Source organism: Macaca nemestrina, chromosome 4 (genome assembly GCF_043159975.1).
Source record: "Macaca nemestrina isolate mMacNem1 chromosome 4, mMacNem.hap1, whole genome shotgun sequence".
NCBI lineage: Eukaryota > Metazoa > Chordata > Mammalia > Primates > Cercopithecidae > Macaca > Macaca nemestrina.
The window spans coordinates 29,720,100-29,742,536 of record NC_092128.1 but is presented as its reverse complement, the minus strand read 5'-3'; the positions used below and the strand labels follow the sequence as shown (position 1 = coordinate 29,742,536).

The 22,437-nt window shown below is 44.3% G+C and overlaps 1 protein-coding gene across 3 annotated transcripts in view; it reads left to right on the top strand.

Annotated features, from left to right (window-relative positions):
• The window catches only part of LOC105471407 (striatin interacting protein 2), a 58,105-nt gene that overhangs the window by 18,386 nt on the left and 17,282 nt on the right, over window positions 1-22,437 (top strand). For all 3 annotated transcript variants that reach the window (XM_011723893.3, XM_011723895.3, XM_011723894.3), the window contains 14 exons: window positions 864-984; window positions 1,787-1,855; window positions 2,065-2,171; window positions 2,888-3,015; window positions 4,087-4,290; window positions 5,863-6,098; window positions 6,360-6,425; window positions 7,163-7,226; window positions 8,255-8,326; window positions 10,912-10,986; window positions 11,990-12,087; window positions 12,558-12,684; window positions 15,285-15,385; window positions 18,579-18,645. In XM_011723893.3, coding sequence (XP_011722195.2) covers window positions 864-984; window positions 1,787-1,855; window positions 2,065-2,171; window positions 2,888-3,015; window positions 4,087-4,290; window positions 5,863-6,098; window positions 6,360-6,425; window positions 7,163-7,226; window positions 8,255-8,326; window positions 10,912-10,986; window positions 11,990-12,087; window positions 12,558-12,684; window positions 15,285-15,385; window positions 18,579-18,645 — 1,535 coding nt within the window. The remainder of the gene's footprint in view (window positions 1-863; window positions 985-1,786; window positions 1,856-2,064; window positions 2,172-2,887; window positions 3,016-4,086; window positions 4,291-5,862; window positions 6,099-6,359; window positions 6,426-7,162; window positions 7,227-8,254; window positions 8,327-10,911; window positions 10,987-11,989; window positions 12,088-12,557; window positions 12,685-15,284; window positions 15,386-18,578; window positions 18,646-22,437) is intronic.

The following is a 22,437-nucleotide window of genomic DNA, read 5'->3' as shown; positions in this document are numbered from 1 at the left end:
AACAGAACCAACCAGTTGGGAGCTAAAAAAAAAATTCTAAAAAGAAATAATAAATAAAGAAGGGAAAGGGTAGACATTAGGTGAAGAGAAGACTAGCAAATAGGACTGTGCCCTCCTGTATCTCTAGGATCTGGTGCTCTGGCCAACTTCCAACTCCCAGTACCTTCATGTGTTTGCCCAAGGACTTTATTTATTTAATTTTTTTAAAAACAAAGTCTCACTATGTTTCCCCGGCTGGTCTTGAACTCATAGGCTTGAACTATCCTCCTGCTCCAGCCTCCCAAGTAGCTAGGATTACAGGCGTGTGCCACCATGCCCAGCTTCTGCCCAAGGGCCTTCTCTGCAGCCCATACAGGGCATCCAGGAAGTGTAGGGAATCAGTGTGCTCCTTTAGTTTAGCACCCTCATCCAGTGACTGACAGGAGTTAGTAGAGGGATAGCCTGACTGTCTCACCCCTCTTGGATAGAATAACTGTGAGTTGTGTGTTTTATATTGTTTCCAAAGTTATCCCCTGAGTGAACTCTTTTGGCTTCGTTTTCTTCCCTATCTCTACTGATGATTCCTGGGAATGATTCCCAAATAAGCTAATTGTACTGGAATCCTTACTTACCTCAGGATCTGCTTCTGGAAGAACCCACCCTTAAGATGACAGGCCATTGATGAGCACATTGGACCTAACCCTAGAGACTACCTCTCTTCTCCCCTGACTCATTCCAGGAAGTTCTTGGGGTCCCTGCCATACCTATGTCAGCCTAATTATTGGGCAGAGTATTATAGGAAAATCTTAAGATCATGGGGCAGGGTAGAAAGAACTGGGATACTGCCATCTCTCAACCCCTGTAACAACTGTCTGCTCCTTTAGGTACTTTTGGGGAATGTGATTCAGAGGTCGATGTGCTACACTGGTCCAGGTACAACTGCTTCCTGCTGTATCAGATGGGGACCTTCTCCACCTTCCTGGAGCTACTCCACATGGAAATTGAGTGAGAAGCCTTAGGGGAAGGGCTGGCCTACACAACCCCCATTCCTTAAAGTGGCCTCATATTCTATGCTGCTTCCCTTACTATAGAGAGCCCCTGTGAGGAACTGGGTCTACTCACACCTCAGCCCAAAGCTCATTGACAGTTTCCCTCCATCCAGCCATGTTCTCTGATATTCTGTTCTCCCTCCCTGAGGTTGGATACATCTGCAGCTTCTGCCTCACTTACAGCTTTAATCCTGGGCTTCAGGGGCCTATCCTGAGTGGGTTCTCTTTTTTATTCAAGGACTCTCTTAGCTCAGCCTAACTCTGTAATTCAAGAGGGAAACTGTTCTGAGTGCATGACCCAAGAAAGACAGGAAATCAATTCCTGTCACTGTCCCCAATTCTTTCCCTCATGGGCTATAGTTCTAGAGGTTGCCTTATTTGCTGCTACCACTACAGTGACCCCTTGTTTTGTCTCATGCCCATCACCCAGGAGTTTGAGATAGGGTGCAATCTGCTTATTATTCATCAGGTGTTTCTTAGCATCTGTTTTATGTCCAGCACAATACTAAGCATAGTGGGGAATGCAAGATGAGTGGATACCACAGATCCTGCCCTTGCCTTGTCTTCACCATATTACGATAAGAGAGTTTGCTGAGGTGGCAAGGGAATTCTGTCGGCTCCTTTACCCTAGACCAGTTTCATTAGTGGCTGCCTAGCCAGGGAATGGCAAGCACTCATGTTTGTGTGAGTGATAAGTAAGAGCACAGAGAGAAAAGAGGTCTTATGCATTCCTGTTCTTTTTCTCCTCCCCCTGGCAGCAACAGCCAGGCCTGTAGCAGTGCCCTTCGGAAACCAGCTGTCTCCATAGCTGATAGCACAGAGCTCAGGTGAGTGGGGCTAACTATGGGCTTGGAACAGGGCGGATGATTAGCACCTGGGTTACCTTTTCCCCAAATCCCAGATGACTCAGACCATTAGGAAGTTGCCCTCTAGCTAATCTCACTGGGTTGGGCTCCCACAGAGACCATCCCTGAGGTCTCTGACTGTGGGCTGGGAATTGCCTTGGGAACCTCTTGTGACTCTTCTGTAACCCCAGGGTGCTGCTAAGTGTTATGTACCTAATGGTGGAAAATATTCGCCTGGAGCGAGAGACGGACCCCTGTGGGTGGAGGACAGCCCGGGAGACCTTCCGCACTGAATTAAGTAAGAAATGGCACTTGAGGAAGGTGTGGATGGGGTGCTAATGGGAGAGGGGAAGCAGAGCATCTGCCTAGGAGAGGCACAGTCCTTTTTTTCTTTTGTTTTCTTTTTTAAAATTAATGTCCTTTCTTTTAGGACAGAGATACTGCATGGCAGGCACAAGGGCTGGGCTTGATTGCCCCCCTGTATCTATGAGCTAAGACCAGCCATGTAACTTCTCTATGCCTTGGTTTCCTTGGTTATAAGTGGGAATAGCCGTTCCTCTCCCACTCCATCACGAATCCCACATGAAAAAATGAGTTGAGTCACCTTGAAAACTGAGTTCTGCTCAAATGTAAGTTGGTGTTGTCATCTGACAGGGATAGGATATGAAGGCCTATGGGATTTTAAAAATATATTTATTGATGTGGGAAAGTGAATGACATTGAGTCTTTTAGCCAGAAAGCAATGTCTTCATTATTGTTACTTCTAGTTTGACATCCAACCCCAGAGCGTCACCCTAAGCTCTGGGGCCTAAGCCATTTTAATTCCATTGCCTACCTTCCTGCCCTTGAGGGGCTTCCTTCTGGGAGGCTAAGCCTCCTTCTCAGGACCAAGTACTCTGGAATTCTTCAGGGGAGGTGAGTGTCTTCCTCTGTGTGTCCAGAATCAGGGTTACATGAACAAGGTTTTAGCTGCCTCATCCTCACTTTCTCATTCCCCTCTCTCTTCACCCCTAGGCTTCTCCATGCATAATGAGGAGCCTTTTGCCCTTTTACTCTTCTCCATGGTTACCAAGTTCTGCAGTGGCCTGGCTCCTCATTTCCCCATAAAGAAGGTCCTGCTTCTGCTCTGGAAGGTGGTCATGGTGAGTGATTCTCCCCAATCCCACATTATCAGATCAGCAATACCCTATGCCACCTCACTTTGTTCTAGTTGCATTCCAGAAGCCTGGAGCCAGGGAGCAGAATAGGGCAGCCCTTAGCCAACTGCTAATTTGGAGGGGCAACAAGGCTGTCCTAGAGACATCAGATGTTCTATGTTAGAATAGGTTTCATGTTTCTATTGGATGGATGGGATATGCCACTCCATAAATTGGGGATATCAGTGGTACCTTCTCTTATTAAAGCCAATGTTTGATGGAAAGAACACTGGTTGAAAGTTGGTAGATCTGGGCTTTGCTGATACTGAGAAACTTTGGGCAACTCTCTGTACCTCAGTTTCTCTAGCTATAAAAGGTTGGGATGAGTGCCTGCCCTCCCTCCAGATAAACAGAGGATATGTATTTTTTTTTTAAATAAAAATAATTTTTTTACAGACAGGCCTCCCTGTGTTGCCCGGGCTGGTCTTGAACTCCTGGTCTCAAGCAATCCTTTCACCTTGGCTTCCCAAAATGTTGGGATTACAGGCATGAGCCACTGTGCCTGGCCAGGATTTGCTTTTAAAAAATAATGAAGTTCTTATAAATATGTGGTTACATTTTTGTTACTAGTTATTCAACTTGATCCTTCATTTTTGGCTCCCATCTCATAAGGCAGGCCTAATAGGGGGAACTGCCTCTTGACTGCAGAGGAAATTGAGTGACTCTGGGGATTTATAGCACCTGGATGTGTTCATTAAAAAGGGAGATAGCTTCCTATTTTTTTTCTTTCTTTTTTTTTTTTTTGAGGAGGCCCCCAGGAATTCCTTTCCTAACTTCTGTGATATTTCCCATACTGGGGCAGTAAATAATGCTTTATCCTGACCCCTGAGCTCCTCAGTTGCCGTGGGGATGGTAATCATATTTGCCTCTTTCAGTTTTACTACCTCCTTATTAAGGAAAAGCTCTGAAGGGACGGGAGGTTGTGGCTCTTTCTTTTCATCCATGTTTCCCTGACCTTGACTCTCTCTTACTTCCCTTCCTTCCTCTCTCTCTGCCCCTTTCCTGTTTCTTCCTTAGTTTACCCTCGGTGGATTTGAGCATCTGCAGACTCTCAAAGTACAGAAGCGGGCAGAATTGGGCCTGCCTCCACTGGCTGAAGACAGTATCCAGGTGGTGAAGAGCATGCGTGCTGCCTCCCCGCCCTCTTACACTCTTGACCTGGGAGAGTCTCAGCTGGCACCCCCACCATCCAAGCTGCGAGGCCGCCGTGGCTCTCGAAGGGTATGGACTGAAGCAGACAATGGTATTGTGGCACTCACTGGCCAAAAGTCAAGATTCTAAGCTACTCTGGATGTAGTAGGAAAAAGCAGTAAATGACCTGGCTCATCCTGCCTGGGTTGGCCCTGTGACCAACCTGAAATCTTAAGAGTCTCCAGTTTGACTCTATCCCCCAGCCCTGACAGCCCTCTGGGCTATTGTGATGTGACACTGTGATATCACATCATATAGCCATGTCTTACTACAGAATCATTGGCCTGAACTTCAGTGCCTGGAGTTCCTTACATTCTGAACAACACTTAAGGGTATAATCCTGAGAATAGGGACCCAGGGTACTGGAACAGGTCTCCAACCTAATCCATTTTTCTGGGGTAAGGCATTTTACTATTTTGAAGCAGCAGGAAGGTTTACTGTCAGCCAGCCATACTCTTAACTGGCCCCGGAACCAAAGGCTTACATTTAAGAGATGACTGGGTAGGGGTCTATGTATATAACCGTGTGACACTTAACGACAGGGATACAATCTGAAATATGTGTCATTATGCAATTTTGTCACTGAGCAAACATCATAGAGTGTACTTACACAAACCCAGATGGCATAGCCTACTGCATACCTAGGCATATACCCTATTGTTCCTAGACTACAAACCTGTACAGCAGGTTACCATACCGAATACCATATGCAATTGTAACCCAATGGTGTTTGTGTATCTCAGCCTAGAAAAGGCACAGTAAAAATACAGTATTATAATCTTATGGGTCCACAATTATGTATGCAGTCCATTGTTGACTGAAGCATCGTTGTGCAGCACATGACTGTAGTCTGCTGTCCTAAAAAGGTCAGAATGACAGGTTATACTGAGACCTGACTATGTTCTTACAAACTCCCCTGCCTGACCTACTTGAGTTCATCAACAGGCTAGACAGTAGTGCTCAGTAATCCAATCTCCATTATCTGCAATAAAATTTTTTAACCTTTATTTTTGTTTTATAAAGTAATGCTTACTCATTGTAGAAAATTTGGAACAAATATAAAAATGTGATGACGGGAGAAAAGAAAAATCACCCACAATCTTAACAACCAGAGACAGTCACTGTTAACTTTTTGGCCTATTTCTGTCCAATCTTTTTTTCTCTGTCACAAGATTTAAAATTCCAAACTTGCTTCCCTCTGCCTAGCAGCAAGCTTCTGTCCTCCTCTTCCTCAGTCAGCCAGCTGGTGTATGCTCACAGAAGGCAAACTAATTGAATGTTCACCTAAGCAGAGCATAATTAGGAAGGAAAGTGCTGGCAAAAAAAGGCATCACTGCTTTCTGAAAGCTAAGTAACTGTGACTTTGGGATTATCTATGCTCTGTTCCCTGGCTAATGGCAGGGTTGCCTGAGAACTTCTTGTTCTGTTATTGGTTCGGGTGGGGACAGTAGGGTTGAGATGGGGAATTGGATGTTTTCACAAGGGCTGTGTTCAGATTCCATGTTCCCTGAAATCTGGAGGTCTGTGGATATGGGGTGGCCTCAGACAAGGATGCCCAGAGTGAGCTCTCTGCACGCCTACCCTCTTTTCTTTCCCCTCCAGCAACTCCTCACTAAGCAGGACAGCCTGGACATCTACAATGAAAGGGATCTCTTCAAGACTGAGGAGCCAGCCACAGAGGAGGAAGAGGAGTCTGCTGGTGATGGAGAACGAACCTTGGATGGAGAGCTAGACCTGCTAGAGCAGGACCCTCTGGTTCCACCTCCACCCTCAGAGGCACCCCTCTCTGCTGAGCGGGTGACTTTTCCCAAGGGCCTGCCCTGGGCCCCAAAGGTCAGGTAGGTTTAATAGCATCAGGGACCCCTATGCTTTGGAGTTTCAGTCTCTAAAGGCCCAAGATGGAGTAGTCTATGTATTCAAGGCTCGTTAAGTGGGTCTGGCAGTCAGAACTCCTGGGTTTGAAATTCCTTCTGTTGATTGCTGCCTTTTTCCACCGCTCCAGTCTTCTGATTGGAGGGGTAGGAGCCTAGAAAGTTTCTCTCTCTCAAAGTTTGCTTTTCTTCCCTTCTGTGGGATTGGTCTTTCCACCATCTTCTCAGACAGAAGGACATTGAGCACTTCTTGGAGATGAGCAGGAACAAGTTCATCGGATTCACCCTGGGGCAGTAAGTGACTGGTTGGAACTGGCTATAGAGTGGTTCCTAGGGGCCAGAGGAGCAGGTAGCTTGGAATGAGGGATGGTGCGTGGTAGTCATAATGTAACCTAGAGCCCCTAGGCCGTGGACAACTCCCAGTGACTACTTTGGGTTCTTTCTATGGATTTTTTTTTTCCTTGAGTTTCTTCCACTTTTCCTCAAAGAACTTTTGTGTTTTTTGCCAACTGTAGGACTTTGAGCAACAAGTCCTTTCTCTTTTGGGCCTTAATTTTTTCCTGAGGTTATTGAGTTAGATGGTTTCTATGGGCCCTTCCTGCTCGAATGGGCTAAAATTCTGTGAAGAAGAGACATGGTTAGAACGGATCCAATCTTCCCCCATTTCCCCATCTTCATGAATCCTTCCCACTGACCTCTTGAAAATTGAGTCTTTATTAGTGGAGTTTCACAGTCAAGATGTCATTGGGCTATACCCCTTTTAAGTAGGAATCTACCACTCCCACACCAAGTGAGTACCCAAAAGACTATAAAAGTCTCCTGATTTCCAGGAACACTTCTGTGTGCTATTATTATTTTTGTGTCCTGAAGCACTGATGTGGGATCTACAAGCTTGCAGAGGAAGGTCTAGGGTACTGGGGGTAGATGTTGTTGAAAGTAGCATGGTCCGTGTGACTCTAGGGGGATATTGGGGTATCAGTAGTTCTCTGTACTTTGGAAGCTTATGATCTGGTATGTCTGGCCTTTTACAGGGACACAGATACATTGGTTGGATTACCCAGGCCCATCCATGAGAGTGTGAAGACCCTAAAGCAGGTGACCAGGGTGGGCTCTCAGTCTTCAGGGATAGGGAGCCATCAAAGCAGGTCAGATTACCAGGCTCCTGGATACTGGGTGGGGCTTTTTTTTTTTTTTTTTTGAGACAGAGTCTTGCTCTGTCCCCCAGGCTGGAGTGCAGTGGCGCGATCTCGGCTCACTGCAAGCTCTGCCTCCCGGGTTCACGCCATTCTCCTGCCTCAGCCTCCCGAGTAGCTGGGACTACAGGCGCCCGCCACCTCGCCCGGCTAATTTTTTGTATATTTAGTAGAGACGGGGTTTCACTGTGTTAGCCAGGATGGTCTCAATCTCCTGACCTTGTGATCTGCCCGCCTCAGCCTCCCAAAGTGCTGGGATTACAGGCGTGAGCCACCGCGCCCAGCCCGGGTGGGGCTTTTATACCAGACTCTTTCTGGACCTTCTGTATTCCCCCTGCAGTCCTTTGGCCGGTTAGGAAAACTTAGGTCTCTCTTTACTTACTCAGTTTCCCATATTCAGGTAGATTTTAAAATTCTCCTTTCTTCCTCTCATTTCTTTTTCCTCTTCCCATTCTTCTCTCTCTCTTCCCATTCCTTGCTTCTTTTCCTTTCACTTCTGTCTCTCCATAAGTCCACTGACTTCCAAAGGCCCAGGATTGAATAGGAGCCTGCTCTATATCCATTGTATGCATGGAGTCATCACTCCGTGCATACATGCACACGCATCAAAACTCTTAGGGCAGTGGTCCAGGGGCAGGGGCCTGTTTCTGGCTTCCCCTTCCACTTTGTTTGAAGATAAATGCTTACGTATTTGCTGCTCTTCCGCGAATGTAGAAACAGAATAAACAGAAACACTGTGCACAAAGCACTTTGACTGGTGCTGATAATGCGGAGGTGATTAAGACTCCTGCCTTGAAAGAGTTCATGTCTATGTGGGGTGACAAACGCATAAGCAGAACATTTCCTTGCTTTTGGGGAATTTAAGTAAGAGATTGGTACACATGTGAATGAGGCCCTCAGCCCTTGTTGATGTCTTCTTATCTTTGTCAGCACAAGTATATCTCCATCGCAGATGTGCAGATCAAGAATGAAGAGGAGCTGGAGAAGTGCCCTATGTCTTTGGTGAGCCAAGGAGGTCCTGCACAGGAGAAGAGTAGAAGAAAATCTGTCTTCAGTGTTGTCACAGAGCATGTGTGCATGCATTCATTTCAGCATATTAGGCTCTAACTGTGTTCCAGGCAAGACAAGGTCCCTACTTTCATGATATATTGAAGTTGAGGAAGAAAGATAAAAAACAAAAAGTTAAGTAAACCAAACTATCAAAGAATGGTAAATACAATGAAGAAAATTTAAACAGGATAACATGAAAGAAGCATTGGTAGACTACTAAGATTGGGCAGCCAGTAGGTGGACCTCTGAGAAGGTGACATTTAAGCCAAGATCTGAGGGACAGGGAGCCAGCCATAGGAACATCAGAGGAAAGAGCATTCCAAACAGAGAGAACAGCCTTAGCAAGGGGAAAGCAGGTGTAGAGTGTCAGAGGTAGTGAAAGAAGGCTGTTGTGGCTAGAACACAGGGCCGAGGGCCGGGATCCTACAGATAGAGTCAGAGAGGTGGCCTAAGGCCACTTTGCCAAGGGCCTGTAAGCAAAAGTAGAGAGCTTGAAGTAGACTCACAGTCAAAGGGAAGGAAGCCTTTGGAGATTTTAAGCAGGGGAGTGATATGATCTGATTTATGTTTCTAAAAACATTAGCTTCTGTGTAAAGATTGGACCAGAAAAGTGTAGACCCACTCCAGGGAGATTAGTTAGGAAACCCTTGAAATAGTCAAGGTGAGAGATGATGCCGACCTGGATTTGGGGATGTAGCTGACAAGACTTGCAGTGCATTTAGATGTGGTTAGAGAGGCAAAGAAAGGAATCAAGAATAAGTACCATTTGCCAGGATGTGGGGGGAATATCAAGAGTTCTGTTTTGGTCATACTAAGTTTTAGATGCCCATTAGATACCCATGTGGAGCTGCAGGCAATTGGAAATACAAGTCTAAAATTCTAGGGAGAGGGCTGACTTTGAGAAATAAATTCGGAAGTTGTTTGTAACACTTATAGGCAGTGTTAAAGGCCATAGAACTGACTGAGATAACCCAGGGAGGGAGTAGAGACAGAAGAGAATGGAAGGCAGGACAAAGTCCTGGGGCACACCAGTATGTTGAGGTGGGCATGTGTCAGGAAAGGAGTCAGAAGAGTACGAAAGACAGTGAAGTGGCTGGAAATCCAGGAGATTATGATATCATAAAAGCTAAGAAAGTCTTTCAAGAAAAAAGGAGTGATCTGCTGGGTAAAATGCTACTAATAAGTGGCATTATGGTAAGAACCAAGGTGCCCATTGGATTTGGCAACATGAAGATAATGACCTTGATAAGAACAACTGTAAGTGAAGTAGTGGGACTGAAAGCCTAATTGGTATGTATTGAAGGGAATGTCAAAAAAGGAGGTAGATGATATAAAAGTTTTGTGAAGAGGAGAGAAAGTGGATGGTAGCTGAAGGAGAATGTGAGGTCAAGGGGAGGATGTTTTATAGCTGAGAGATACTAGAACATTTTTTTTTTGTCCTAAAATAAATGATCCAAGAGGGGATAATTGCAGGACTGAGGCATTCAACAAAGCAAATGGGTGTGGGATCCTGAGCACAAGTAGGAGACTGGCCTTTGTTTGAGCACAGGCGGTTCATCCTTCATGTTAAGAAGGAAGGAATAAGACTCTTTGTAGATGTAGTGTTGAGAAGATGAGTGTGTGCCTGTCTGAGTGCTTCTGTTTTCTCCATGAAGCGTGAGGCAGGATCAGCAACTGTTTAGGCATGGTGGGCAAAGGAGTTGGTTTGAGGAGAGGGAAGATGGTTTGAAATCGGCCTTTTGGAGAGCAGGAAGGCAAACATGCCAGGATTGCCAGGCTCCGCTGAATGTCCATTTAGGACTTACATCCATTTAAGCAGCAGATGAGTTGTGTGGGACAGAAGGAGGCTGGTTATTCTTCCCTGGCTCAGGGTCTCATGGTAGTGAACCCTTGCCCTGTAATAGAGAGACCTTGTAGGAGGAAGGAAACTGCATTGGTCAAAGATGACAGTGGCCTGAGCAGCCTATTGGGTCCCTGAGGCCCCAGCCTCCTCACTCTGATAAAAGGCTTAGTTAATGTCATCAATAGGACAGAGATAGTTATATATGAGGGGGCTGGTCAGAAAGGAGAAAGTGATGTAGGGGTGAATGGAGAGGGGAAGAAAATCATTTCCATCCACTTAAAAGCTTCTTTGCTGATATTCCTTCCTGTTTCACCAGGCCATATGTTACCCAACTTCCTTTTAAACCCTCACTATTGAGCCACCTACCTCTCCTTCCAGGCTTACAGAATGTTCTAGAGTTCTCAGCCTCAGATCAACACTATAGGAAGTGCTTCTGTAGCATCTGTTCCAGTTTCCCAGGTCCTGAGAGGTCATCCAGGCCAACCTGATGGTCCTATTGAAGAGAAAACTAGGACTCAGAGAAGGAATGTGACTTATCCAAGGTCATACAGTGAGTCATTAACACAGCTAGGGTAGAAACCTAGATCTGACTCCCAGCTTAGTGCTCTTTTCAGGTCACCCCTCACAACCAAGAAAATAAAGCCTTTGGTCACCTGGAAAGTGGCATTGGCAAACCATGTATTTCTTGCCATAGGGGGAAGAGGTGGTACCAGAGACGCCATGTGAAATCCTCTACCAGGGAATGCTGTACAGCCTCCCTCAGTATATGGTAAGGAGATGGTTAGGCCAGAGCTGCCCTTCTCTGCTACAAGGAACAGACAGCTAAAAACCATTTCAAGCGGACCTGTCCAACACTTGAACTTGTTTTCTGAGCCTTTGTGCCTTTGGCAGGGCATTCTCTGACACGTGAAAATTCTGAGCTTTCCTCAGTGCTCCTCTGATGGTGCTGTTCTCCCTAGTCCTTCTTTGGGAAGGGTGGGGAATAAGTTGGGGTCTCTACAGGATACACTGGGGACCCACCCTCCTCCGAGATAAGTACTGTAGTCCCTCTGAGATCTGCTGTGGTCTGTCATGTACTAGATAGCCTCAGGCTGGGAGTGGGGAAGATACCAATGGTTCGGGTTAGAGGAAAGAAAAGAGTGGGAGAAGTTGGGCTTATGCCTCCCACCTTATTTCTACACACTGTCCCTCTCACTCTGTTCCTTCCATCCTCCCCTTTGAAAAGAACAGTCTTTTTTTTTTTTAAATGGAGTCTCACTCTGTCGCCCAGACTGGAGTGCAGTGGTGCAATCTCGGCCCACTGCAACCTCCACCTCCCAGGTTCAAGTGATTCTCCTGCCTTAGCCTCCCGAATAGCTGGGATTACAGGCATGCGCCACCACACCAGCTAATTTTTGTATTTTTAGTAGAGACGGGGTTTTACCATGTTGGCCAGGCTGATCTTGAACTTTCGACCTCAAGTGATCTGCCTGTCTTGGCCTCCAAAAGTGCTGGGATTACAGGCATCAGCCACCATGCCAGGCCCTGGAAAGAACAGTCTTAAAGCAGAACAGCCAATGCGCTCCCTCTGGCTTTCTCCTTAGCCTCACAGGCAGGCCTCTCAGGACTGGGCACCTGTTTGCTCTTCTGGACGCTGGGGAGATATGGTCATTGAGGGAAGAACTTGGAGAATGGCTTTAAAACACTTTTTATAGGGCAGTTAGGGTGCAGAATAATCACTCCCTTGCTGAGTGGATTTGACAGTGGTGAATTTCTTTATTTCTACTTCCCAGATCGCTCTGCTTAAGATTCTGCTGGCTGCAGCTCCCACCTCCAAGGCTAAGACAGACTCTATCAATATCCTGGCAGATGTCCTACCTGAGGAGATGCCGTGAGTGCTTCAACGGGGGCAGCTGCTGGATACTAGCTGTCTTGTCTGCAGGCTCTCTCTAGTCCCCACTCACCTTGTTAACACTTACAGAGATTGTCTCCAAAGAGATCTCCTCCTCTCTGCCCACCAGTACTCCCTTCCCCCTTCAGGGCTTTCTGCTTTGCTCTTTTTAGCTCAAAACTCAGGATCTGGAGGGTGACACCAGTGTCAGCGACTGGCTGCCCAGGTATTTGGGTGAACATTGCCAAGGGATGAGCTTGCCAAAAGAGAGATAGAAACAAAGAACTCAATAGAGCATTTCTTCAGACAGGCTCATAAGTGGGAACTCTGGAGGTTTTCCTGGCACAGAAGTTCAAGTTTCCCAAGTTCTGGTTCTCTTGTGTATATTATATCACACCCAAATACCTGGATCCCTGCAGGGCTCCCTTTTAGGCCACTTTCTGCGCTAATACCTTCTCTCGCCATTGTAGCATCACTGTTCTCCAGAGCATGAAGCTGGGCATCGATGTGAACAGGCACAAGGAGATTATTGTAAAGAGTATCTCTACCCTGCTTCTGCTACTCCTCAAACACTTCAAACTCAACCATATTTACCAGGTGAGCAGCTAGGAGCACTTCTCCACAGGTCTTGGGTGTTTCCCAGGCCCGATCTCTCAAAGGAAGGGTGCGAGGGCCCTTTTAGTTCTGATGAGCATCTTCCAGCCTTTTCTTTGTTCTCCCTCAGGGAATCCAGACACCCACTGCATGAGTTTGGGATAGGGTTATGGAGTGGGAACTGTCCTAGAAAGGTGCAGATGTCTGTGTCCCTTGTAAGTTATCCCAGGGTTGTGGGTAGGAATCTCTAGCTTCTCAGGAATATGCCCAGCCAGTTTTTAAAACAATGCAAGAGAGAATGTAAGCATTTCACAAAAATGGGGGGGAAGGTATATTGACCATAGTTTTCTATATGTGAAGCACTTTTCCAACATTTGAGATATAATTCTGAGAATAAGGCACAGTTCTGGCTCTTCAAGGCCTTGAAATCTTATAAAGGATACAGATACATAAGTAGCCAATTATAGAGAGATAAGTGTGCTGATACCGATAAGCACTGGTTGCTATGGAAACACCTAATCCACCTTGAGATGGAGAAGAAATGACTTCTAACCTGAGTCCTAAAAAAACAGATGTTAGCCAGGATATGGGAATTGTTAGGGAAGGAGGACAGGAGGCATTTCAAGCAAAAAAGCTGATATGCAAAACTCCAGACGGGGAAGAGAGAGCAAAGTACCTTTAAAAACCGTTATTAAATGTTGCTGGAGTTCTGCCTGGGGTGGGAAAAGATGGGCGTGGTCTGGTGACACATGAAGCTGGAGGAATCAGCAGGGAGCATATCATAATCTATATGCTAGCACACAATTACTGAGCACCTATCCTGTGCCTAGCACCCTGTTAAGCTTGTCTAGGTCCTCATTTAATTCTCTCCACCCTGTGAAGTAGTCTTATTTAATACCTCTTTTATAGATGACGAAATCAAAGCTAAGAAAAGTTAAGAAGCTGCTTTCCCATAAAACATTGTTTGCTATGCTAAGGAGATTGGACTTGGTTTCATGGGCATTGCCAAGATATAGGGACAAGATGGGGACAGCAAATGGATGCTGTCTGTGAGGAGACCATGGAGAAAAGAGGAATGCTTCTCATTCTTGCCCAGAGGCTCTACCCCATTTTCCTCCTATGAAGTCAGAATCAAGCTTGCTGGTAGAAAAGCAGGTCCTCAGAGTACAGAGAGGCTTCTGCAGGGTCTATGTCCATGGCCTTATCAACCAGAGTATTTCCACTTTCATGCATTCGAAGACATCATTGGGTGTGTTTGGTTGCCCTGAGTGCTCCCACTTTTGCCAGCGTTTGCTGAGCAGCAGCAGGGCTGGGAGGAGTAGGGGTAGGTAGGAGATAGTGTTTCTAGTGGAAAGAGAACAGAGAACTGTGGATGTGTGTTTACTTCTGCTTTTCTTGGTGGGAAGCGTGTGGATTCACAGCCAGACAGGTGGATGGCTTGATGGGCCTTGCCAGTGTGTGTCAGTGAATCCTGACAGGGCCACAGGCACATCTCAAACTGAAAAAAGTTTTCCATCAGATGATACTGGATATGTGTTGGCTCTTTTGTCTGGGGCTTTGGAAAATACCCTGGATTTTACGAATAAAATAAATAACTTTCCAGGGAGAAAATATTGAACAGAAGAGGGAAGTGGTCTTGGCATAAGCTGACTCCACTGCTCTAACTACATACCCAGGGCCGTAAGGCAGCTTAGCTTGCTGCTTGGCTACTTGTTGGCGATCAGAGAGCTGAGGATTTAAAACATCACAGTTCTCTGCTTTCTCAACCCCATTTCTATACTAGAATACTAGGTTCTGGATCTGGAGATAAACTGTGTTTGACACTCCTTAGTGTGTCATGGGTAACATAACCCCCATGACACTGCTCTTATGGCAACTTGCCCCACTAGGTTGTCCTGTATACAAACCACATCTGGATTTGGGAGAGCAGAATGGAGTCTCCACATTCTGGGATTTAGCCTATCAAAGACACCTTAGACTTCTCAATGCAGTATCTGTTGGCTGAAGGGCTCTTGTTCATTCATTCATTAAAATATTTACTAATATTCTTTTCCCCCTCACCCCATACTCCAAGCAGCCAGTATACTTACTGATATTCTAAATACTAAGGATAATATGGTATATCAGACATACTGGAGCTGGAGCACAGTGGTCCATTTGGTTATTATGTGCTGTCACCATCCTGACTGAGTGATGCCAGGAGTAAGCTGCAGCTGTCCCTGCTATATCAATCACAGTTGAAACATTATGAGCCAGAGGTTTGGCATGGAAAACAACTCCCTCAGGGAGCCTTCCCTTCCTTTTGGGCTTAGGAACAAATCTCACAGCAATTCTTTCTATGTTTTGGAGTGAGATTTTATTTTCTGGCTTCTTTATTTTGTGCTTGTGACATATACTGCAGATTATCCCCCTCCATGTAGGATGGGCTGGGTGAAGATGATTCTTCCCATTTCCCAGACAGGAAGACTGATAACACAAGTGGATAGTAGATAGTAGATATTCTCAGGAATGGGTATTAGATTTGTACTTCCTCTCTTTTTCTCAAACATATTTTCCATTCTCCTCCAAATAAGCAGCCCTTTCTGCTTTGATTTTTAATTCAGTTTGAATATGTATCGCAACATTTGGTGTTTGCCAACTGCATCCCCTTGATCCTGAAGTTCTTCAATCAAAATATCTTGTCATACATCACTGCCAAAAACAGGTATGGACTCTGGACAGGTTTATTTCAAGGGGCTATTTTGGGGTGGTTGAGAAAATTACATCATCTCCGAGCCTTTCAGTTTTCCTGGTGTCCCTAGTCCCTCCTGTCTTAGAGCTGTCACTGTTAAATTTAATTTTCTTGAAGTGTTAGCTGATGGAGCGTATGGTTTGCCTTCTTTAGGGAGGTATTTGTATTTTAATAGTTTTAAACACTGAAAAATGTCATGACTTAAATGAAGTGGCAGTGATGAATTTTTAGCTCTGTCAGGTGGATCCAGGGGTTGTTTTTTGTGAAACAACTTGCTTATCTGGCCAGGCCTTATTTTAGTATAAATCATAAGTTGGAGCAATTGGAACAGTTATGCTGTTTCGTAAACTGTAATGCATTATACAAAATTTATAACTGAAGGTATGTAATAGAATTTACTGGGGTACGTCAATTTGTAGTTTAAAAAAATAAGGTATTTTGCATTCATTATTTAATCTCCTCAGCAATGCTAAGAGTTGTTATACATTTTATTCTCATTTTGCCAATTAGGAAACAAATTCAGAGATATTAACAAAATTAACAAGCTGGTGAGACCCCTGAAGTAAGCATCAGAGACAGGATCAGAACACAGGCTTCCCTGTGAATACAAATTGCTTTCCATTCGTCCAGCCAAGCAGGGACTTGGGGATTACAGAATAGATCCTTGTTCCTTAATATTCTACTTTCACAAGAACTGGAAATACGTTAATCAGTAGAGTTTACCAGAGGCAAAATTCCTAAAGTAGAAGTAAGAGGGCTAATCTCATAGTTGGGGTGACTAGAGATATTGCCACACTAGTCTGTCAGTACTGCCTGAAATTCCACCATGGAGAGGGAGCCTACTTATATGTAGCTTAAAACACACACACATCCCCTATGGAACCTGAAGTCATGAGACCTGGATTCGTGACCTGGATCTGCCACTTGCTAGTTATGTAATCTCAAGCAAGACACTGTTTCTCTGAACCACAGTATTTTCATCTTTAAGAATACCTTTTCTGACTGTATCATAGAATGTTGTAAGCATTGGTTAATATTAGCATATGCAAGATTGCTTTAAACACTGTCCCTTGAGGGTAAGCATTGGAGGATGGGTTTTTCCTAATGATATGGAGACCTGTGCACTAACCCCTTTAAAATGGGCACTTCAGATGTGCTACTTGAGTTACCAGGGAAAATGAAGTACAGGTCAGGCTGTATCAGGGTCAGAGCTGCAAGCAGGCACCTCTGTGTATCAGTCAACGCTCTGGGTTATAAGTAACCAAAGCTAGCTGGACTAGACTCATGCAGAATAGTGACTTTGTCAGAATGAAATGACGTGTGTCATCTTGAGGAACCTAGGACAGCAATGCAGCTCTGGACCTCAGGGTTGGTCTGTAGTGTGGGGAGCCCAGAAAGCCTTCCACTTCTATCTGTAAGACACCAGGCCTCTGTATTTCCACTCCAGTTTCCTCTCTCACTGACAAATGTATCAGACTGCGTTGTTTGCTTCTCAGGCCGCATAGTGAAATATGTCTATATGAGCTGAACATGCCCCACCTCTGAGACTGAATTGACTCTCCAATCCCTATTCCAGATTCCCTAGGTTCACCCCTAAATCAACTGTGGCTAGGGGAGTGGTATACAGAAACTTAATGTTCTTTCTGCACCCATGGACGTAGAATGGGGGGGACAGACAATTCAATAGATATCCATTTGGTTCAATTTGGAGTTGGAAGAGTGGTAGCAACAGACTACACCTTTTGCTAAGGTTGGCCTGAACAAGATGATCCTCTTATGCATGAACTGTAAGTTTTACTTTTGAATGATCTCTGAGAACTTGGAGATCACAACTCATTATTGCAGAATTTTCTCATGGATCTTACAATCTAGATGTTCTAGATACTTGTAAATTAATTTTATGCCCCCTTAGGCTAGATTTCAGTTCACTAAGGGAAAGGAACAAATCCATCTTTGATTTCCCACCCCCATTTCCTGGTCGCCAGCACCTACTTTGCCATAGGGCTTCGTCAGTAGGAGGTGGGTGGATAGGTGAATGAGCCAGCCAAGAATGTTCATCCTAATGGAGCAGTACAGAACTGGCAACCCTGGGAAAATCTGATAGAGTAAATCAAGATGATGAACAACATTACAGGTAGTTTGACACAGTCCTGTCCCAAGCTGACTCTTCTTCTCTCCTACCCTGGTCCCCCAGGTTATCTTTGTCTGAGTTTCTTGGACAAAGGTAAACATTTCTGGCCAAATAAATTGTTGCCTTTTGCTTGTATAGAAATTTTGACTTTTGAAATGTAGAGACAGGTTCATTATAGCAGTGTGAACTCGTCTTTATAGCCACTGCTTTACCAACATCCTTTATTCATTTCCAACTGCACTAGTTCAGATAGATTGGTGTTCAAAACCTCATGGAATGTCAGAACCAGAAGGAGCATTAGAGATTAGCTAGTCCAGATTCTGTGTTGTGTCAATGAAGAAGGGAGAAGAGGAAAGAGAGAGCTGTCATTTATTTTGTAACTATGTCCTTGTCATAATGCAATGCCTTATTTCCCCTCCTAACTCATGCCTGCTTCCCTGGGCTCACCACAGAGCTGTAACTTGCAGTCCCCCACTGTCAGCTATTATCATTCTTGAGTTCCTAGATTAGCCTTTCTATAGGAAGCTGCCCCTGTCTCAAGCTTCCTTTAGGAGTGGCTTCTGTAATCATTCCCCAGAGCTCCCAGCTTTCAGAAAGATCTGGTGAGAGACACAGGAGGATCATTTCATCCTCACATCCTCAGATTGTTATCCAGTGGGATGGGTTTGGACCATGTCTGTGGGAGCAGTTATATTCACACATACAGTTAAATGCAGAAACACAAATGCACTTAAGTTTACGTATTCCTTTAAAGAAGCAAGGAGTGCTAAGAAAAGAGGCTCTCTTTCTGCTCTTTTTTGCATCTACCAGATGGGGGCCAGCCTCAAAGAACTCATTGGTTCCTCTCCTGATAGGAAAGGAGACTGGAGCTAGAGTTGCCTGGCACCAGAGCCCTCAGTTTCAGCTGAGGTCACTAAGCAATTTGGGAACTGGATAGGGGCTGCTGGAGAGAAATAACTCCTGCCCTTTTCAGATACAGCCAATTCCTGCTGTTGTCATTTACCTAAAGCCTGTCCTTATCTCTGCATCTTACAGCATCTCAGTCCTGGATTACCCTTGCTGCACCATCCAGGATTTGCCGGAGCTTACTACTGAAAGTCTGGTAAGCAGATGGGGATTTGGTAGCCTTTGCAATTGCTAGGTGGTACAGGTTGGCATTTGCTCTTTCATTTCTTCTCCAACCCCTTAATGCCCTGGTTTGAGAGTCTTAGATCAATGAAGGTATATTGGCAAGAGCACAGATGCAGCAGGGGTTTAGAGTTGCTGACCCAGTTGAGAAAGATCTGGAAAAGCTTAGCCTAGCATTTTTCAGAGAAGAGGAAACAGCCAGTGAAGAACACCAAGGAGGAGAGGGAATTTAGAAACATAATGGGACTGAAATTGAGTGTGAATATCTATGCTAAATGCAGGAGAATCTCTTCTGGTCTAGCTCAAATAATTATCTGTCTTCTTTCTGCTGTGCTACAGGGAGTTCACTTCTTATTTTCATATAGGTTATAAACCTAGCAATGTGTACCTGAGAAAATACTTGTCTAAGTCTCTCGGAGGCAAAAGTCTGTATAGCCACAAAAGGATTGCCCAGAAAGTTTCTCATCTTGAAAACAGCTCTAGGCAAAGAAAAGTCACTCACAGTTATTCTCAATTCCATGAAACTGACTGAACAACAGCCATACTGAAGATGAGGTACCTACCTCATCATGTATTGCCACAGCTCCTTAGATATGCCACAATCCATACCTCCAGCCTGTTGCATTGTAATTATGCATTTGTGTCTGTTTCTCAATTTGACTGTAGAATCCTTGAAGGAAGAGATAGTATCATCATTTTTATATCCTTAGAGTCTAGCACCTTGTCTGGTACATTGAAGAGCTCGATAAATGTTAAATGATTGAATCATTTAACCGATGTAGTAACTGATGGTTACTACAACCCTTTGTCCTCCAATTGTAATTCTTGCAAAATGTTGAGTCAGAAAAGTATATTATGCAAAAATAGAAGGACAACCTCTGTGGTACAAGTTTTATAGAACCATAGGATTCTTGGCTGGAGGGGACTTAAGAGGGGGCTTAAGAGCCATTTGATCCATCCCCCTTATTTCGAAGATGAGAAACCTGAAGGCCCAGTGACTTGTCATGGTTTACTCCTCATAGGTGACAGAGCCTGAATTAGACATGAGTCAAAAGACCCATGTCCTGAGACACCAACCTGGCACCGTTTTTTACCACTGGGATAGAGAGATTCCCTGGTCTTATTTAGACATGGCCTTAGCAGCCAAAGGAGTTGGAAGCTTTTTATTCCTACAGAGAAGTAATAAATTTTCTAACCTTCTTTATGTTATTTATGATGCTAGTCAGTCTTTTATCAAATTTTTTATTAAAAAAATTTTTTTACCCACACTACACAGATGTAGCTATTCAATCATTAAAACTACTCTATGAGGTTGTATTACTATTTTATAGATGGAGAAGTTAAATAGCTACCAGTTGAAAGTGGAAGTCAGGGTAGAAAGACATGCATCCCCTGCCATTCAGAGTTGGAATGAAGAATACATTTTCCACAGAAACAGTGGTACACAGTAGCATTAAAATTCTGCTATTAGTAGGACATTTCAGAAGATAAAGTCAACTTTTATGGCCTGAATTTATTTCTTCCTATAATGTGTTCTTTATTTTCAATTCCAACCCCATTTGTTCATATATAGGAATTGATAGGAACCACGATTTCACATCTCTCCCAATTGACCTTTGGGATATGTGCATAAAATTATTGAAATGAAGTGAACATAATAATTTATTATGTTTTCTAAGAAGACTTTAGTATTATCCCAGAGTGAAAGTGTGTATTTATTCTTCCTAAAAAATAGTCATGCTAAGTATTTTACTCCTTTCTGTGAAGCAATAGTGGCACCTGGTGGTTCCATTTAGTAACCACAGACTTTTTGTTTTGCTTGAATTTTGAATGAACCCAGTCATGGGCTGCAGTAACTGGTGAGTCTATTCCACATAGGTCCTCAGTATGGTTTATCTAAACTTGTGACTTCTATGCTCAGAAAAAGACTAGTGTTCAGATGAGTAAGATATATCTCTTTTTTTCAGGCTTAACAAATGGCAAGCACAGAAAATGTACTGGCTATTTGAATATATAGGATTTTCTTTTCTTTTCTTTGAGACAGAGTCTTGTTCTGTCACCCAGGCTGGAATGCAGTGGTGCGATCTCAGCTCACTGCAACCTCCACCTCCTGAGTCCAAGTGATTTTCCTGCCTCAGCCTCCCGAGCAGCAGGGACTATAGGCACGTGCCACCATGCCCGGCTAATTTTTGTATTTTTAGTACAGATGGGATTTCATCATGTTGGCCAGGCTGATCTCGAACTCCTGGCCTCAGGTGATCCACCTGCCTCAGCCTCCCAAAGTGCTGGGATTTCAGGCGTGAGCCACCACGAATGGCTATAGGATTTTCTTTAAGTTTTTTTTCTGATATTAAAATAAATATATGTATTGCAGAAAATTGGAGAAACAGAAAAGTATGAGGAAGAAAAATACTCTTATGTCACCTACATATAGCCACTGTTAATATTTTGCTGCAATTATATATATATATTCACTCATATATAAACACATTAACAAAACTAAGACTTTATACATAGATGTTTCATTTGGCAGCAAAATTTAAATGTTCACAATATCATTTTATTAAACATTCTAGAGGACAATATTTTTCTTCCTTTTTTGAAGGCAAGGTCTTGCTTTGTCACCCAAGCTGGAGTGCAGTGCACTCGGCCTGAAGCACAGCCCACTGCAGCCTCAAGCTCCTGGACTGAAGTGATCCTCCCACCTCAGCCTCCCAAGTAGCTGGGTGTAGCTGGGACCACAGGCATGCCACCATGCCAGGCTAATTTATGTATTTTTTGTAGAGACGGGGTCTTTGTGTTGCCCAAGCTGATCTTGAACTCCTGGGCTCAAGCAATTTGCCCTCCTTGGCCTCCCAAATTGCTGGGATTACAGGTGTCAGCCACCACGCCCAGCTGAGGACATAGTTTTGATTTTTTTTATTATTTATTTTTTATTTTTATTTATTCATTTTTGAGATGGAGTCTCACTCTGTCGGTCAGGCTAGAGTGCAGTGGCGCCATCTTGGCTCACTGCAACCTCTGCCTCCCGGGTTCATGCGATTCTTCTGCCTCAGCCTTCTGAGTAGCTGGGATTACAGGCACATGCCACTACACCTGGCTAATTTTTTGTATTTTTAGTAATTTTTTGTTGTACTGTGTTAGCCAGGATGGTCTCAATCTCCTGACCTCATGATCCGCCCTCCTCAGCCTCCCAGAGTGCTGGGATTACAGGCATGAGCCACTACACCTGGCCCAGGACATAATTTTTAATAGTTACACATAATATTCCACTATTTAGTTTCAAAAAAGATTCTTCTCTGTCGTTGACATTTATTTATGTTTTCCTTGTGTAACTCCAAAACAAACATCCTTACATGCGAATCTTTTTTTTTTTTTTTTTTTTTTTTTTTTTTGAGACAGGGTCTCGAAGTTGCTCAGGCTGGAGTGCAGTAATGTGATCACAGCTCACTGCAGTCTTGACCTCCCAGGGTCAAATGATCCTTCCACCTCAGCCACCCAAGTAGCTAGGACTACAGGCACATGCCACCATGCTTGGCTAATTTTTAAATTTAAAAAAATTTTTTTTAGAGATACAATCTCCCTAGAGACAGAATCTCCCTATTTTGCCCAGACTGGTCTCAAATTCTTGGGCTCGGTGATCCTCCTGCCTTGGCCTCTCAAAGTGCTGGGATTACAGGTGTAAGCCACTATGCCCAGCTGCACGTGAATCTTTGATTATTTCCTTTAGATTTCTAGAAGTGGAACTATTGGGCTGAAGTAGTCT